The 18,270-nt window shown below is 48.3% G+C and overlaps 1 protein-coding gene across 1 annotated transcript in view; it reads right to left on the bottom strand.

Moving 5' to 3' along the window:
• CHD3 (chromodomain helicase DNA binding protein 3) overlaps window positions 1-18,270 on the bottom strand; it is a 64,287-nt gene that overhangs the window by 29,056 nt on the left and 16,961 nt on the right. The window contains exons 4-10 of the mRNA XM_053362093.1: window positions 17,390-17,511; window positions 10,381-10,655; window positions 3,575-3,705; window positions 2,697-2,844; window positions 1,803-1,978; window positions 770-1,000; window positions 355-558 (exon numbers count right to left, since the gene is read on the bottom strand). Of these exons, the coding sequence (XP_053218068.1) occupies window positions 355-558; window positions 770-1,000; window positions 1,803-1,978; window positions 2,697-2,844; window positions 3,575-3,705; window positions 10,381-10,655; window positions 17,390-17,511 (1,287 nt within the window). The remainder of the gene's footprint in view (window positions 1-354; window positions 559-769; window positions 1,001-1,802; window positions 1,979-2,696; window positions 2,845-3,574; window positions 3,706-10,380; window positions 10,656-17,389; window positions 17,512-18,270) is intronic.

The following is an 18,270-nucleotide window of genomic DNA, read 5'->3' on the forward strand; positions in this document are numbered from 1 at the left end:
CGTGCCCAGAGAGCAGCAGCAGAAAAACACTGCTGGAGTGCTGGGAGGTGCTGGGGAGAGGCGGCAGTCCTTGGGGGCAGAAGAGAGGGAATGAAGAAGTTCACCCCAGCCCACGGTTGCGCTGACACTGATTTACGTTTATGCTGAAGGACGAAGGCAAGGCAAAGACCAGAAGCAAGCTGCCAAAGACTGAATGATGCTATGTGGAGGGGTTCAAATGCCCAGACACTCCAAGCTCTCCCTATGTGCTGTTGACAGAACTGTCATCCCACCATTCATTTCCAGTTTTGGGGTCCCGCCACTCTCTGACGAGGCATGGAGCTGCCTCAGCTGCAAGTTTAGTCAAAGTTGTACCTGCAATTCCTTTATCCAGGAGCAGTGCCAATAGGACAGCCCGACCCACTTGACGAAGAATTCGCGCTCGGAACGACCCTGCAGAGACTTGGGCGGTGGGTCGTCTGGGTTGGCATCGGGTGGCAGGGCGACAGCGACTGGTGTCGGAGGCTCCCCCCATCGCCAGTGCAGGATTTTTTGGACCCGTCCCTTTAGCATGGGACACTGGGGATGGGAAAGAGAAGGTGTCAGAGATGCAGGGAGTCTGGCCACCCACCAAAGCCTCTTGTCCAGGAGGCAACCCTTTATGTAACCAGTGAGCCTTACTGACAAGTAAATGCATTGGCTGGTCTCTCTCTCTTACCCTCTTCACAGCACAGCCACTCCTCCCCCACCCCGAAATCCAGCATGATGCCCTCTCTCCCAGTGCCCTCACCGTGCAACGGGGACACAGCCATTCCCCATTAGGGATCTCAGGAAGCGGCGGGTTGAGGCAGTGGATATGGTAGGATGAGATGCAAGCATCACAACACAAGAGCTCGCCCCCGTCCTTACAGACGCGGCAGTATTCCATGTGATCGTCCTCCTCCTCCTTCTCAGCATCGTCCAGCTCCCCTTCGTACTCTTCTTCCTCCTCCTTGGGCTCCCACTGCACCCCTTCTTTTTCCTGCAGGCGAGGGACATGACACACCCAGAGAGAGAGAGCTGGATTATGATATAGGGGTCATGCAAGTAGGAGCACTTGGAGCTGCAAACAGCAGAAGCCAGAGCCTATCCAGCAGCTATTCTGATGAATTTCAGATTCATGGGTTTCTGTTTCTACACAGCCTGAATTCTCGGCAAAGGAAAATGAAGTATGTAGAAGAGTCACAGCTTTAAAAGCCCAGAGTAGCTCTCAAAAATTAATTTAGGTACTAGCTTCAGCAACACATGTGCTAAATATTTTTTTAAATATAATTTTCCAAAGAGATCCAGATCCTTGCAGCCAATAATAGCAGGATCTGGGTTCCTAGTACAGCATCAGAAGAGCAAGTATCCCCACTTCAATTGCATTAGTCTTTGTGGTACAAGAATATGCCAGGGTTTTGAAACCACAAGGCATCTGAATGGACCAATCAGAGTCCTTCCACTGAACCCCAGCCCCTGCCTCCTTGTCCCTATGCACACAGCACCCCCCAAAGTCCCTCTTTTCCCACCATCCCTAACCCAAGCACTAATTTAAACCAAAGGGAGGGAAAGGACAGTTTTGCACTCAGAAGGTGAACTAGAAAGTGCAAGTTCATTGTTTTTTGCACAATCTATCCCAGCTACATTATCTGAATTTTCAAAGCTTGATATTTTGGATTTTTAATATATATTTTTAGCACAGCATCCTGGACTCCTAAGCGGGAACGGCACCAGAGCAAGGGCTACAACAGGGTGGGAGGTGCTAGTGTGCAGAGAACAAGGAAGAAAGGTGAGCAGCTTACACAGTGGGGGCAGCTCCATTTGCCCTCGGGGGCCTTGTCTAGCTCCGGATCCAGGCACACCAGGTGATAAGCTCTGGGACATGAATCGCAGAGGATGATCTCCCCGCCCTGCTGACACACCTCACAGTAGTCTTGGTGGTCTGTCTCGTAGCCGTCTGCCTCTTCTTCACCAGCAACTGCAGGGGCGGGAAGTGGGGAGAAACCAGAATATGGCATGAAGGCACCTGAGCTACGTACAACCTACTCCCTTACCTGGGCCAGGGCAGGTCTAGGATTGGGAGTCATCCATCTTCCTCCCTTAGAAACTGAGGGGTATTCAACAAATTGCATTTACCGCTCGTCCCCAAAAGGGGATGGAACTGAAAAACCAGCAACTGAAGGGAGAAGAGGCTGGATGATTAGCACAATGAAAGGTGGGTTGAATGGAAACTTCTCTCCAGGGCTATGGGGGCCTGTGAATGACACAAACCAGTGGGAAGGAGGCGTGGCTGAAACTTCCCAGAATTCCTTTGCCACACACAAACAGGAAACTTGGAAAATGGCCCTTCTGCCCCGGCAAATGAGAAAGCGAGTCTTTCTGTCGTTCTTTTTACAGGGAAATCTAGTAGGATTGTGTTTTTCTAACCCAAAGGGACTCAGGCTAGTGGCCCATCTTGTTCAGCATCCTGTTGTCCCAGTGGCCAGCCAGATGCCTGCAAGGAGGACATGAGTACAACAGCACTCTGCCCACTCTGCAGTTTTCATCAACTGTTTTTCAGAAGTTTATTGCCTCTGACCATGGAAGCAGAACACAGCCATCAGGGTTAGGAGAGATTGATAGCTGCATCTATCCTATAACCAGGAAATGAGTTTGTTTACCTAACTACCATGCTCTAACCTACAGCCCACACTCACCTTTTTTCTTCTTCCGTCCAGGTCTGCCCCGCTTGAGTTTCTTCACCCGCCCTGAACTGTCAGAACGCACCGAGGAGCTGTGAACACTGGAGTTGTCAAGGTCAGATTCTTCCTCTGGCTCTCCCACCTCGTCACTCTGAAACAAATGCTGTACATAACCGGAGCAGCCCTCCATTAGGAAAGGCCCATACAGAAGCAGAAGTAAGGGGGAATGGGGAGAGAGGAAATGGTTGCTGGGAGGTGGGGGGGGGGAACGGGCTTGGCACCTGAGGTTAGTATCTGCCCCAAGGAGCAAGCAAGAAGAAAAAGGAGGTGGCTTGACATCCAGCCCTCCTCACTTATGGTCAGGGGGTGGGAGCAGGGAGAATACAGCACCACTTAATACAGTTATAAGGTAAAGGTAAGGGCGCAAGAAGAAAACAGAAGTGATTTTATAAGCAAACAAGCATACCTCCAGTCATACCATGCAAACTCAGTCTAGCCTGGTTTCCTACCATAGCCCATAAGAAAACTCTCATGCCTGTGGTGGGGCAGGATGGCTTCAAAGGCAAGCTGAACATTGTGCAGGCTATGGCAGCACCTGGTGAAATCTCAAAAGCCAGAAGGGCAGCAAAGAAGGTCAGTCCAAGAACCCTCCCCATGACTAGCACAAGCACAATAAGCAAGCAAAAGAGCCAAAGGGAAGCAAATGAGCTGCATTTGCATAACAAAAACAGGTCACAGAAATCCGATTTTGGCAGGTAGCTGTGATGTCTTCTTTTAAAACTGCACAGTTCTTCAGTCCGAAAACGCCAAACAAATAGAAACAATGCCCATCCGCCCATCACTTTTCACCCAGTCTCCACATTCACACCCAGTGGACAAGGAGAGGGTCTTACTGAGCTGCTCTTTTTGCGCTTGCCCCCAATCATGCCCAGCTTGATCTTCAGAGGCGCCATCTTCTTCCCCTTCATCTTCCTCTTCATCTCTGGGATGCGAGGACTCTTGCTCCGCTTCTTGTGGCCTGGACCTTTTGTTGAAATAAACAAATAAATAAGCAAGCTGTCATATGAATGTGTTCAGTGCTCTCTGTCTCCCCCCACCCCCTGCCCACACATTTGAAGAGCAAATAGATAGGCGTTTGGGGTGAAGACGTTGGCTCCCGTGAAGCTACAAAGCAGCAAACAGATGGCGGGGCTTGGCAAGAGATTCCCCCTACCAGATGCTGAGAAGCCAAATGTCCTGGCTGCTGTCCTCTTCTACACCGCTCCTCTCGGAAAGAACGGGGTGTTGGTCGCTTACCATGAAGGTCTATCCTGGCCAAGTGTGAAGGTGGAATCTTTATATGAATGGACTCCTACTTACTACCACCTAAAGCAGGCAGGATCAGGTGACACCAAAATGAAACACTGTGCTGGCTCAGGAGGCCTAGCCTCAGTTCCAATTCCTTAACAAGCCGATCACATATTGCGTGCATTAAGAAACTGGAGGAAAAAGGAATCTTAGGAAAACAGAAATAACAGAGTCTCCACATCTGGCACAGGTGGACAATTATAGCCAAAGCCCCCATGTGCCAGTTGGTACCCAACCACCTGAAGAAGGGCAGGGCTGGATGCCTCTGGTCACACTGGGCCAGGATGGGCATTCACAATAAGGGAGCAAGGTTCCATTCTGTGTCCATTGGGAGGCAGGCATCCCAATATGGATATCTAAGACAGCAGTAGTGCATGTTGCAGCACACTCCTATCAAATGCTACCTCTGTCAAAGCACAGGCATGCATCCTACAATATGTAATGAAAAGTATCTGCTGAGGAGTAAGTCACACACCTTCATATCTTTAATATTGAAGCATTGGTAGAAAAGGCTGCAGTGATGCCAGGTTGCCCTGGTCGAGTTCAACGTGATTTTAAACAGTTGAACTCAAGAACTAGCAACATATGTGCACTGATCCACCTAATCAGAGATGTCTTAGGCATGTTTTGGCCTAGGTTAGAGGGATTAAAGGAAATACAGAGGCAATCTGAGTGCCTGAAGGGCACAGTGCTTCTGAAATGGATTTCAGTGCCTTGCGCATGTCTAGCTTGTACCAAGCCTTCTTCAGAGGGGTTAAGGTCAAAGAAAGGCAGGATTAGCTCCTGAGAGTGATGGGACAAGGAATTAACTTTAGGGATAAAGGATGAGTCTGGTCTTGAAATCACTCTGCCCTTTTCTATAATACACAAGAGGTGTATACACAGGAGCCTGTCATTCAGAGGCATACTGTGATAATGTGATCATCACATGGGAAAGCACCTTCAGAAGAGGCGCTTCAGACATAGAAACTCAAAAAGCTCCTTCATGAGTGCCTGAAGAACATGATCTTGCCGGGACAGTACTGAGGACAGGGCTGCCACCTGTCAACGCAGGTGCTCCATGATCAGCTGTGGTAGAGAATAAAAATGTTGAGTCACACTACTGTCCCTCCTAGTCTGTAGGAGAGCCACCTACTCCTCTTTGATGACATTAGAAAAAGGGGAGGGAAACGGGTTTGCTTGACAGCAGGTTTGTGCTTAAAACAAAAAAGAAAAGAAGGCTGCTGCCCTAGATATCTGCTGCACAGGTTCTGAGGTTGGGTCCTGCAATCTCAGAGCACTTTGGGAGTAAGTGCTTAGCAATGAAGGCAGACCATCCTCAGGCAGACCACCCTCACTCCATTCTCCTTAATCTCTGGGACTTACAGAAGTTTCTCTGTTAGTCTATTCTCCTGCAGTCCTCTGAATAATGCCCCCCCCCGGCAGCTGGAGGCACCTTTCCTTTCCCTAAGTATTTTCTGACAGCTTGCAGGGATCCAGAACCCCTAGCAATTTTACGGCCAGCAGATATCTGCCCAGTAGTGTGTACTTGGGATCCTGAACTGCTTATTTGAGCTTGGAAGGAATGGAAGCCAAAAAAGAGTCGGAGGAGGGTTGCTGGTGAAGTGAGCAGTGGTGCCACAGCTCCCCCTCTCAAGCACTAGCTCAGGGTCCCTAGCTATTGTGTACGTTCCTCAGCTACAGCCTGCTGTGTTAGATCCAGTGTAGATACTTGAACCAAGGAAGTACCACCAGAAGCTGCTACAGTAGTGGATGCAGCGCCATCAGCCATGCAGCGCAACCAATGCAATCTTCACTGAGGAACTCTTGGATTGAGCAGCAGAGAAAAGCAGAAGCTGGAATCCTGTATGTGGTTTGCCATCCATATGAGTGGAGCAGACCCCTGGGTATTGCTGTTGCTACATAACCCCCCCTCAGCAGCAAGATCAGAAAATGGCATCACTTGTTCCTCAAGGGGGAAAACGTTAGCATTCCAGCAGCCCTCCTGCATAAGGAGGCCCACTCAAACCTCACTGTGCTGCCCCAAAGCAGATCTTTATCTCTGGAGACAGTCGGGAGACCAGAGTGGCAACAACAGCTGGTAATAGACAGCAGTTTCTGAGCTAGCAATACTGCTTTTTTATGCTCTGCTAGGGCACTACCAGTAATGCTGCCTGCTTCCACTGACGACCCTCCTTGGGAATCCACTGTGGGGTGCCCTGCAGCAGCCACCCAGGCAGTGGGGGAAACAGTGCTACCGGCACCACTTTTTAACCTTCTCACCAATCTAACCAATCCTCCTTTATTTCTGTTGATGTCCTTGCAAGACTGAGCTTTGCCTACTGGCGCTGTGACCAGGCAACAGAAAAACAAAGGGAAAAGAGGAAGCGATGAAAGATAAGGAGGCAACAGTTTTTGTAATTTTTTAATGTGTAAAGCCAGAGAGAAGAGCATGAGAGTATGAAAGCTGAGAAACCTGAGATAGCAGAATGTCAAGGTAAAAGGTTGTGGTAAAAAACGATCACCATAGAAACAGAACAGCTGCTGTTAACCTGGGCAAGGTAGGAAAGGAGCTGAAGTGGAACATCCCTGAGTCAGCAAAGTCCTTCTGGTTTGGTGTCACATGATCCTGCCTCTGCTGGGTAGCAGTGGGAGTCAGTTTGCTTGTGGATGCCTCACTGGACAGAGAAGTGAGGCTGTCATTGGGTGTGGGGAACTAGAGGGCTTAAAGTTGGTACAGTGGTGCCTCGCAAGACGAAATTAATTCGTTCCGCGAGTTTTTTCGTCTAGCGAATTTTTCGTCTTGCGAAGCACGAAATCCCATAGGAATGCATTGAAAATCAATTAATGCGTTCCTATCGTCAAAAAAAGTCCAAACAAAGCCAAATTTGGTACAACAAGAGTTTATTAAGTGCTCTTTAAAGTCACACATACTGTAAAGAGCATTTCAAAAATTGAAGGAACAATAAATTAAGTTTCTAAACATGACAGAAAAACATTTAAAAATCAACAAAGTGTACAGTAAATTTTATAAGACTCTGGGGGACAACTCGAAGAAGGTTCATCTTCCACTCTTTGCTTCTTGCTGAAGAACCTGTCCATGGTCTGCTGCTTCATCCGCCTTTTCAGCACCTCCCTGAAAGGCGACATGACCCTCGTATCAAAAGTGTTCGCAAGGTCATGTGCCACGTGCTTGTCAGGGTGGTGCCACTGTGCAAAAGCCTGCACATCCTTCTACTTCAGGCAAATGTCCCTCAGTTCTTTGGAGGACAGCCGTTCCTCAGTTGCTTCCTCCTCTTCCAGCGAGGCCTGCTCCTGCGCAGCCTCTGCCTGCAGTTCGACCAGCTCCTGGGTGGTCAGCTCGTGGTCGTGCTCCTCCACCAGCTCGCTGATGTCCTCCTCTGTGACCTCCAGGCCCATGGTCCTCCCCAAGGCAACAATGTCCTGCACCACTGTTGACTCTGGTGCATCAGAGTCACTTGGTGCCACACAGTCCGGCCACAGGCTGCGCCAAGCGCAATTCAAATTTCTCTGGCTGATCCCGTTCCAGGCCGTGGTGATCATCTTCAAGCAGGTGACGATGTCAAAGTGGTCCTTCCAGAATTCCCGCAGGGTGATGGTGGTGCAATCAGTCACCTCGAAGCATTGCCTGAAAAGCTCCTTGGTGTAGAGTTTTTTGAAATTGGCGATGACCTGCTGATCCATCAGCTGGAGCAGTGGCGTGGTGTTAGGCGGCAGGAACATGATGCTGACGAAGCTGAACTCCTCCAAAAAGTCCTCCTCAAGGCCTTTAGGATGAGCAGGAGCATTGTCCATCAGAAGCAAAGCCTTCAGCGGCAGGTCGTTGTCCAGCAGGTACTGTTTGACAGCAGGGCCAAAAGCAAGATTGACCCAGTCCACAAACAGCACACGTGTGACCCAAGCCTTACTGTTGGATCGCCACATGACACTCAGATGCTCCTTGTCGACCTTGTGTTTCTTGAAGATCCGTGGGTTCTCCGAGTGGTACACCAGCAGGGGCTTGATCTTCAGGTTGCCGCTTGCGTTGGCACAGAAGAGCAGGGTCAGACGGTCCTTCATGGGCTTGTGGCCAGGCAACTTGGCCTCCTCCTGTCTGATGAAAGTCCTTTTGGGCATCCTCTTCCAAAACAGCCCGGTCTCGTTGCAGTTGAAGACCTGCTGTGGAACGTAGCCCTCCGTCTTCACAACCTCCAGGAACTCCGCTGCAAAGTCTTCAACCGCAGAAACATCAGAACTGGCAGCCTCTCCATGCCTGACCACGCTGTGGATTCCAGATCTTGTCTTGAACCGGTCAAACCAGCCTCTGCTTGCCTTGAAGACTTCTGGCTCGCCTGAGGTTCCTGGCTGTTCCCGGACGAGGTCTGCGTGCAAGGCCTTGGCCTTCTCACAAATGACGGCCTTAGTCACTGTGTCCCCTGCACGCTGCTTCTCTTCTACCCAGATGAGCAGCAACTTCTCCACCTCCTCCAGAACAGCTGGGCGGTTCTTCACGATCCTGGTGACTCCCTTGGCTGCATCAGTCGCAAGGATCTTCTCCCTCATCTTCAGGATGGTCCCGATGGTCGATGGATTCCTCCTGTACTCCCTGGCGAGGTCTGTCACACGCATTCCACCGTCGTGCTTCCGGATGATCTCCTTCTTCATTTCCAGCGTAACCTTCTCCTTCTTCCCCTCGCCAGCCTCTGCAGCAGCAGTCTTCTTGGGTCCCATGGCAGCACAGCTCCTACCTTCGCAACCCCCAAAAAATAATAATCAGTGCTTCACATCCAAAAAATTCAAAAGCACCCAGCCACCCACCACACAGAAATTCAAACCCAGAACCAAGTCCTTGAATTCCAAACACCCCAACCCAAAATCCAAAAACCCCCCAAAAAGTTTTAAAAGTTTAACTTACCAAATGGCTGCAAAAGAAGTTTTGGAAAAGCTTCAAAAATCACCAAAGTCTTCAAAAACCTCAACTATTCCCCCAGCCACCCACCACACAGAAATTGCAAACCCCTCCCCAACTGTTGCAAACCCCTCCCCAACTGTTCCCCCAGTCACCCACCACACAGAAATTCAAATCCAGATTTTTTTTTAAAAAAACAGCAGAGTGCCCCAATGGTCACAAAAAATCATAAAAATGCAGAAAAAACACACACAAGCTTCCAGATTCTTGCAAACCCCTCCTCAACTGTTCCCCCAGCCACCCACCACACAGAAATTCAAACCCAGATTTTTTAAAAAAAACAACAGCAGAGTGACCCAATGGTCACAGAAAATCATAAAAATGCAGAAAAAAACCACACAAGCTTCCAGATTCTTGCAAACCCCTCCTCAACTGTTCCCCCAGCCACCCACCACACAGAAATTCAAATCCAGAATTTTTTTTAAAAAAACAGCAGAGTGCCCCAATGGTCACAAAAAATCATAAAAATGCAGAAAAAACACACACAAGCTTCCAGATTCTTGCAAACCCCTCCTCAACTGTTCCCCCAGCCACCCACCAAACAGAAATTCAAACCCAGATTTTTTAAAAAAAACAACAGCAGAGTGGCCCAATGGTCACAAAAAATCATAAAAATGCAGAAAAAAAACCACAAGCTTCAAGATTCTTGCAAACCCCTCCCCAACACCAAGTCCTTGAATTCCAAACACCCCAACCCAAAATCCAAAAACCCCCAAAAAAGTTTTAAAAGTTTAACTTACCAAATGGCTGCAAAAGAAGTTTTGGAAAAGCTTCAAAAATCACCAAAGTCTTCAAAAACCTCAAAAAAGGCTACCACACAGCGTGCTATGAGTTGCTCCTCGAAGTCAAGTCGCAACTGCACCTCTTCAAGCAATGCACCCTGGGTATTAATGGTTTCACGAAAAAGGAAACAAACTTGCAAGACGTTTTCGTCTTGCGAAGCAAGCCCATAGGGAAATTTGTCTTGCGAAGCACCTCAAAAAACGAAAAACCCTTTCGTCTAGCGAGTTTTCCGTCTTGCGAGGCATTCATCTTGCGGGGCACCACTGTACTTTGGGAGAAGAGTGGAGTCCTGGTGTGCTGGGGTATGGATTGCTGGGAGCCAAGATCTCTGGGTCCAGGGTGAAGAATCAGCCCCACAGCTCTAGGCACAAGATCTGACATCTTGGCTCTTTATGCTATTGGTGTGAAAAACTCAAGGCAACTCAGTGGCGGACACACACATTGTATCCCACTAGCCCACCACCACCACTCTCCAGAGCTCCAGTGTCAAAACACTGGAGAGGTTGGCTTCCACAGCAAAGGGAAGTTGGACAGATCAAGCCAAAAGCTTTGTCTAATGCGCTGCGCACACACGGGTGCACACACATCCTTCTGTGAGGCCTGAGGTCTCCTGCTACTCACCTTTGCCTTCTTTGGTTTTGGCTTTGCGGATTGGAGGAGGCTGAGGAGGAGGCTGCAGTGGTAGTGGCGGTTGTGGCTCAGGTGAAGCAGTGACAGCTGACACTGCAGCCGACACCTGCTCAGCTACTGCAGCTGCAGCTGCGGCAGCTGCTGCAGCCACAGCTGCCGTCGAACCTTTGAAGGGGTTGTTGGCACTGAACTCCCGCCATTTAGCTCCCATGATAGTCATCATTTTAGACATCGGAATCTTGGGGTTCTTTTTGGCAATAAGAGGCCTAGGAAGAAGGGGAAACGAAACAACAATGTAAGTTCAAGCATGCAAACCCTACATCATCCCTTTCAGAGAATAGCAAAGAAACGCTAAAGAAGATTTGGTGCTCTTGCGCTCAGCACTCTTCGCCATACAAACTTGCTACTATTTTTTATGTCCCTGAGTTCTAGTCTCATGAGAGAAGGAGAAAAACACCTCCCTATACACCTTCTCCATACTATGCACGAATATGCACAATGGAGTTGCATTCAACCAATTTCTATTCAGCGTAGACTCTCCAAAATTATTGGCCATGACTAACTTAGGTCCATTAATGCCAGTTGGTCTAACAGAAATAAAAGTTATCTGAATAGAACCCATCATGGTGTTGCCCACTTTACGAGCCTTGTTTCTAAAGTAAAAAGTCCCAAATGTTGCAACCTTTCCTCATACAGAAGTTGCTCCAGCCTGCTGATCATTTTGGTTGCCTTATCCCATTCAAAGCTAAAGTATAAAGCCTGGAAATCCTCATGCCAGTTAATGATTTTGTATGATTTTGAAACAGACATTTTTTAATTTATGTGAAATAAATCCTGAGATTAGAGAGAGGACTGAGCAGCTGTGCAGCACCTGGAGCACCTTATAGAATCCAGAAGCAATTAAACCTTCCCTGCTAATAAGGCCATCAACTGGGCCTTAATGAGTTTAGATTAGACTTCAGAAGGAACCCAGGTATCAGAAGTGTTAAAATTCTCAAATCACTTCCTTAGCAGAGGAAGAGCTGAAGATCTAACTCCTTTTAAGACAGAAATGGAAGAATTTGTTGTTTTATTCTGGTGGGTTGGGTTTTTTTACACTGAGGAGATGCTTAGAGGTGTGTGTGGTTCTGAGCAACAGTCAACAATGAAATTCCCAAAATCAGCAAATGAATGGAATATTTCAGAAGTGGCCTGATGTATTTGGGATCTAAGGCAAACAATAAAAGCAGCTCCCTCCAGGTCTGAAAGTTATTAACGTTCCGCAAAACAAGTGAAGCTAACCTGGAGGCATCCCGTTGGACTACAGGATCAGTCCAACATGGAAGCAGCCTATTCCATAGAGCAAACCAAAGCATTATACATAAATCACCCCAGCTTGCCCCTCCCCTGGGGCTAACCTCATAGCCCAGCAAGACAAGGATTACAGTTGCTTGCTCCTTTTGGCTTTTATCTGTCTCAAGGGAAGACAAGAACAGCCAAACCGGAACAGGCCAATGCTCTGTTTAATCCAACAGAGGCCAACACCACACTCACAGAAACAAAGCACCATGTTGCCGTACAGGGCTGGAGGCGATAGCTCTGACCTCCTCTCCTCCTTCATCCCTCTATCCCTGCAGCCAAGAACCCTGGAGCACAAGACATCCATCATCTGCAATAATCCTCGCTGCAGATGCTGCATCTTCTTGATCTCTCTGCCCCCAACCAGCCTCAGCACTTCATCTGCTGTCAACACAAAGCGCTCGTAACCAGCATGCCGACGTTTGAACCAACTGGGGCTCGAGTGTACAAGGACCTCTGGGATTTTGGCTGGCAGACATTCACAGCCCTTGTGCAATGGGCATAAATACAAGCTTTCATCCATCTGACAGGGAAAGCCATGCACAAGATTCCAAAGGGGTTAATTTCTAGCACAGCAAATCCTGACCCATGATCGTGCTCAGGCCCCGAATCCTGTCAGGATCCCTGCTGCTTCTATCCATAGGACAGGCCCTGGAGCCTAAAACACCTGAAATCATGCTCCAGACCCATCCATAAGATTTCACATACATTCATGTCTAAGAATGCAGCCAGAAAGGCTAGACTTCTGAAAAGTGGAAACGGAGTTCTCAAAATACTGAAACATGTACAAAATCCCAATTTCTTCACTTGCATGGTAAGATTACAGAAGGGCATTATTACATACATACACGCGCGCACACGCGCGCACACACAAACAAAGTGGGAGTAACAGAAGAAAGGCATAAAAACTCAAGTCTTCCTAGAATTCCTGTTCCCTTAACCCATATGTGGTTGCCAGTTTATTATTGTATCACACGTACCAGGACACAGCTCCAGATCAATTTATGCCCTGGGCTTTGTGTTATGTCACTCAACAGAAAAATTTCAGGTTTCGACTTGAGAGTAATGCTATATTCCTGGTGATGGGGTAGCCCAGCCATTTGCTACAAACACACATACTGTAACTGGGTTCCAGAGGAATAGCTATCATTCACTCCCAGAAATGTAAGGCCTAAGAACCTCTTGAGCCAAGAGGTCATCTTGTTTCATCTTGGCTAACAACAGAAAAATCTCCCTAGCTTGCATCTGCTGAGGCCCTTTTTACCTGCAAGCTTTTTTTGTTCCCCTGTTCCAAGGGAAAGATGATCCAAGGATGATCCTCATCTTTGTAGCTGCAGAGACAAGTCTAAAAAGCCCAGCGAGTCACTGGCAACTGATCAATTCCAACAATGCTCCAAGTCTCCTTTCTTCCACCCCTGCCACCCAATCCTTGCACACCTTTTCCCTCCTTGACTTCCAGGTTGTTCAAGCCAGACCAACCACAACTTCAACCATCTATGCCTAGGGCTAACCTTTAAACCATGATCTGAAGTGAGGCTACACACCAGTTTTGAGGTTCATCCCTAACCATCATTTGTCTGATTCAGGTGTCATGGCAAACTATGGTTAGAGCAACCTAGAAATGGAGGAGGGACTCAAGAGGAGAAGAAAGAGGTGGAAAAGAGAGCATGCAAGCCCATTTCATATTCCTCATTCTCCAAACCACGATTTGGAGCATTTTCTGAACTGAACCAATAAGAAGGCTGTTATGCAGAGCTGTGCTATGATCTCATTTTGACTTCTTAATTATTGATGGTCACCATGGCCCATAATGCACTGCAGACTATTAAGGGATGCTATTAAAGAAATATGAGCTCTTGCTTTGAAAAGGAGGAGGGAGAGGGGAGGAAAAAGTCTGAATTTATTTCATTTCAAAATGCTTTCCAGAAATAGGCGGGGCTCTAAGACAAAGACCGGCCTGCATAAAACAAAGCAGCAGCAGGCCTGCCTTGCCTTGCATGTGGCGAGAGACTGACAAAGAATGCAGTGGGGGAAATGGGGAGGCAGAGACTAGTACAACAACAAGATAAAGAAAAGGCCAGCAAATGTCACTCTTTCGGACTGTGATACTATATGGGAGCAATTCTACATCCAGCGAGAGACAGAGGTGGAATATTAAAAACAGATCAAGGGGCAGAGTGAGGGGGGGTGGAGAGAGGGAGAGGCAGAGGGAGAGACACACAAAGAACACAATACAAAGATGGATGGATGCAACATGACAGACTCATATCACTGCGACGCTGGGAAAAACTACAGATTATATCTCATCCTTCCTCCTGCAGAGAAATTGGATTCTCCAGGGACAAAACCTGTTTAGAAGCAGCACCAATAATAGCCACCTGCGATAACACCTAAGTTTTCCAACTCTTCAGAATATTTGTGCTAAACTCATATTCCTCTTCCATTTCCGTGATCATGTCACTTTTTATTTTGATGGTTTAAGCTGCTTCCTTATCCCTCCAAATCAGTCTCAAGCTTCAGTCCACACTTTGAAAGCTGTTCATTTCTCTCCACCCCTTTCTAAAGAGTTGTAAACCGTGATCTTGCCCCAGCCACAAAGCAGCCAAAGCAAAGGGCCTTCGTTCTGTTTGCTCACTCTTCAACATCACTACCTATGAGATGCTATAGTTGACTGAGGGGAGGGGAGGATGGCGGCAGATGACACCCAGCTCTACCTCTCCTTTAAATCAGAACCAGTGAAGGCGGTGAAGGTCCTGTGTGAGTGCCTGGAGGCTGTTGGAGGATGGATGGCGGCTAACAGATTGAGGTTGAATCCTGACAAGACAGAAGTACTATTTTTGGGGGACAGGGGACGGGCGGGTGGGGGGGATTCCCTGGTCCTGAATGGAGTAACTGTGCCCCTGAAGGACCAGGTGCGCAGCCTGGGAGGCATTCTGGACTCACAGCTGTCCATGGAGGCACAAGTTAATTCTGTGTCCAGGGCAGCTGTCTACCAGCTCCATCTGGTACGCAGGGTGAGACTTTCCTGCCTTCAGACTGTCTCGCCAGAGTGGTGCATGCTCTAGTTATCTCCCGCTTGGACTACTGCAACGCGCTCTACGTGGGGCTACCTTTGAATGTGACCCGGAAACTGCAATTAATCCAGAATGGGGCAGCTAGACTGGTGACTGGGAGTGGCCGCCGGGACCACATAACACTGGTTCTGAGAGATCTGCATTGGCTCCCAGTACATTTCCGAGCACAATTCAAAGTGTTGGTGCTGACCTTTAAAGCCCTAAAGGGCCTCGGTCCTGTATACCTGAAGGAGCGTCTCCACCCCCATCGTTCAGCCCGGACACTGAGATCCAGCGCCGAGGGCCTTCTCGGTAGTGGCGCCTGCCCTGTGGAATGCCCTCCCAGCAGATGTCAAAGCAATAAACAACTATTTTACTTTTAAAAGACAACTGAAGGCAGCCCTCTTTAGGGAAGTTTTTAATGTCTAATGCTGTACTGTTTTTAATATTCAGTTGGAAGCCGCCCAGAGCGGCTGGGGAAACTCAGCCAGATGGGCGGGGTATAAATAATAAATTATTATTATTATTGTTATTACTCCAGAATACAGCAGGGTTAGCAGGCACCATTTGTACTGCAGCACCATTCTTGCCCCAGCGATGCTATAGAGAACAGATTGCTAGATTCAGATAAATGGGAGACCCAGCTTCAAATCCCTGGGGCTCTGCTATGCGAGTCACTGGATGGCCTCAGCAAATCTTCCACTCTAGGCCTGAATAACTTCACAGGGCTGCTGCCAAGGATAGCACACCACCAGATACTACAGCATATGGCAGCTATGGAGACCTCTAGAAGTCCTGATTATACACTGCATTTCAGGAACACAGATGTCCCAAATGCACAGCAGATCTTTAAGCCCTCGGGGAGCCATGAGGAACATGTGAAAGGGCTCCAAAGGGCCTTTCCAGCAGGAGCTCCATCTTGTTGGTCTTGAGGGAGCTCTTGGCTGATCCCAGCAGCAGCAGGGGAAGGCGGCAAACTGCCTCAGGTACAGGCGAGTGCCAAACAATTTAAAGCTAATTAGAGCCAGGCTGAGAGCTTTACTCTCCGAAAGCCCCACTGGCAAGCCTGTCCCCTGAGCCCCTGGCACAAATCACTGACTTGATTAAACTGGCGAGGCCCAGGTGGCCTCAAGATCTCATGAATGTTGGTGCCGGATTGCTGCCATTGGTCACAGAGAGTTGTTGGCGGCAGAATGCACCTCTGCCCGCCAAGCGAAAGCAGGGAGATACGGGGGCCTGCCAAGGCCACTGGCAGCTTCCTTGTAGCTGACATGAACTCAGCTTTGCCTGGATTGAGTCACAGGCTCACAGCCAGATATGCCCTCAGGTCTGTGGATGCAGATACTGGGCTGTCTGTTGCTCCGGTACCTGCATTTAACAAGACTGTTTGCTGAGAAAGGCTATCTACAGCACACTCACTGCAAAAACAGGGTTTCTTGCTTTCTTGTCTCCTCCTCTTCCCCACTCACTGCCTTTTTGCCATTTCACTATTCCAACTAGTAAAGAGAGGCTACATTCATGCAAACTGTTGCTTCAGTTTAACAAACCATTCACATTCCTGCACAGTTCCCAGAGACAAGAATAAAGGCAAAGCAAGACTACTCAGAGACCATCACTCCCAAAGCATTTGTTCATCTAGCGACATCATAAAGAAGGCTGATTGCCGAAGAATTGATGCTTTTGAATGATGGTGCTGGAGAAGACTCTCGAGAGTCCCATGGACTGCAAGAAGACCAAACCTCTCCATTCTGAAGGAAATCAGCCCTGAGTGCTCACTGGAAGGACAGATCCTGAAGCTGAGGCTCCAATACTTTGGCCACCTCAGGAAAAGAGAAGACTCCCTGGAAAAGACCCTGATGTTGGGAAAGATTGAGGACACAAGGAGAAGGGGACGACGGAGGACGAGAAGGTTGGACAGTGTTCTCAAAGCTACTAACATGAGTTTGACCAAACTGCAGGAGGCAATGGAAGACAGGAGTGTGCCTGGCGTGCTCTGGTCCATGGAGTCACGAAGAGTTGGACACGACTAAACGACTAAACAACAACAACCAAAGAACATAAGAAAAGCCCTGTAGCTGGATCAGACCGAAGGCTGATCTAGTCCAGCATGCTGCTCCTACAGCACCAACCAGATGCCTCTCAGAAGCCCACAAGTAAGACATGAGAGCAACTGCACTCTCCTACTTGTAGTCCCCAACCTCTCATCCTACCGGAAGACTACAGCCACCAGGACTAGTAGCCACTGACAACCTTATCTGTTTTGAATTTATTTAATCTCATTTTAAAGCCATCTAAGTCAGTGGCCAATGTCACTAGTGCTTAAAAAGGAGTGAAGAGAAGAAGTTGGGACATCCTTACCGGACAACACACACTTCCTTGAGGGAAGAAGTGGGTAAAGGATGGAGGGGACTTATTCCTGTACATAAAGAGTGTGTACGTGAAACGTGTGTGTGACCTGCACAAAAACAGGTTTTTTAAAAGTTATTCGAAGACCGCTGTTTACAAAGCTTACCCCACATCTCCAAACAACAATCAGTGTCTGATTTTCTTTAGTTTGTGAATAGGTGGACCTTGAAGCTCACCATTCCTTCTGGATTCCAGACACTCACCTCATAAACTGGCTGAAGGCTTTGTAATTTGTCAGGGTGTGATAATCCTCCTCGGAGAAGACATGATCCACATCTTCTAGCCCCCAGGTCATGAGCAGCTGAGCAGAGGATTTCTGCTCCACCTTGAAAGAAACATGAAAAGTTCAGTATATTTTGGGCTATTTAAGCAAAAATCTCCCTGCTGTGCTACTGTTGCCTTGCACCAGGGGAAGAGTGTTGGGACAAGAGACATGAAGGACTGGAAATGCAAATGGGTCTCTACATCAGCACAGTAGTGTGCCCTGAGAGGAGATGAAGCGTGCCTTGACAAATTAAGCCACCATGCTGGATGCATCCACCACTCTGTGCCTGCTGGAGCATTAATCCCCTCACACTCTACCACTTTATGGACAGTGGCATCATCCCAACGGACTGAGGAAAGGCCCACTGGGATTCTGCAACACATTCTGTGCTACAGCTGACAAATATAGAGGAATCCCACAAGCATCCCAGTACACTCTGTCCCTGAATGACACTGAAGGTGGGAAGGCAGAACACCAGGAGGCTGAACTTGCTAGGCAGTTGTAAGAAACATGCCTGACCATTGTTCTGGCAGTTGATCAAGAAAAACAAACCTGTATTTGGTGTAGGGTCAAGGGTGACTCTGGGTTTAATCCAGAAAAATAAGCCCACCCAGTCTCAGTGGGCTTATTTTTCTGCTTTAAGAGCTCCCAGAAAGCAACCTGAACAAAATATTGACATGTTGCCCTGTGGGGACCCTTTTGCTACTAACCCTGTTACGTGTCTCCACAGAAAAATGTCAAAGAAAGGAGCAGCAGGCTCCAGCTTGGGAACAAGGCTACCTTAAGGACTGCTCTCTCCCATACAAAACTGCCCAGTTG

Source organism: Podarcis raffonei, chromosome 13 (genome assembly GCF_027172205.1).
Source record: "Podarcis raffonei isolate rPodRaf1 chromosome 13, rPodRaf1.pri, whole genome shotgun sequence".
Lineage (NCBI taxonomy): Eukaryota > Metazoa > Chordata > Lepidosauria > Squamata > Lacertidae > Podarcis > Podarcis raffonei.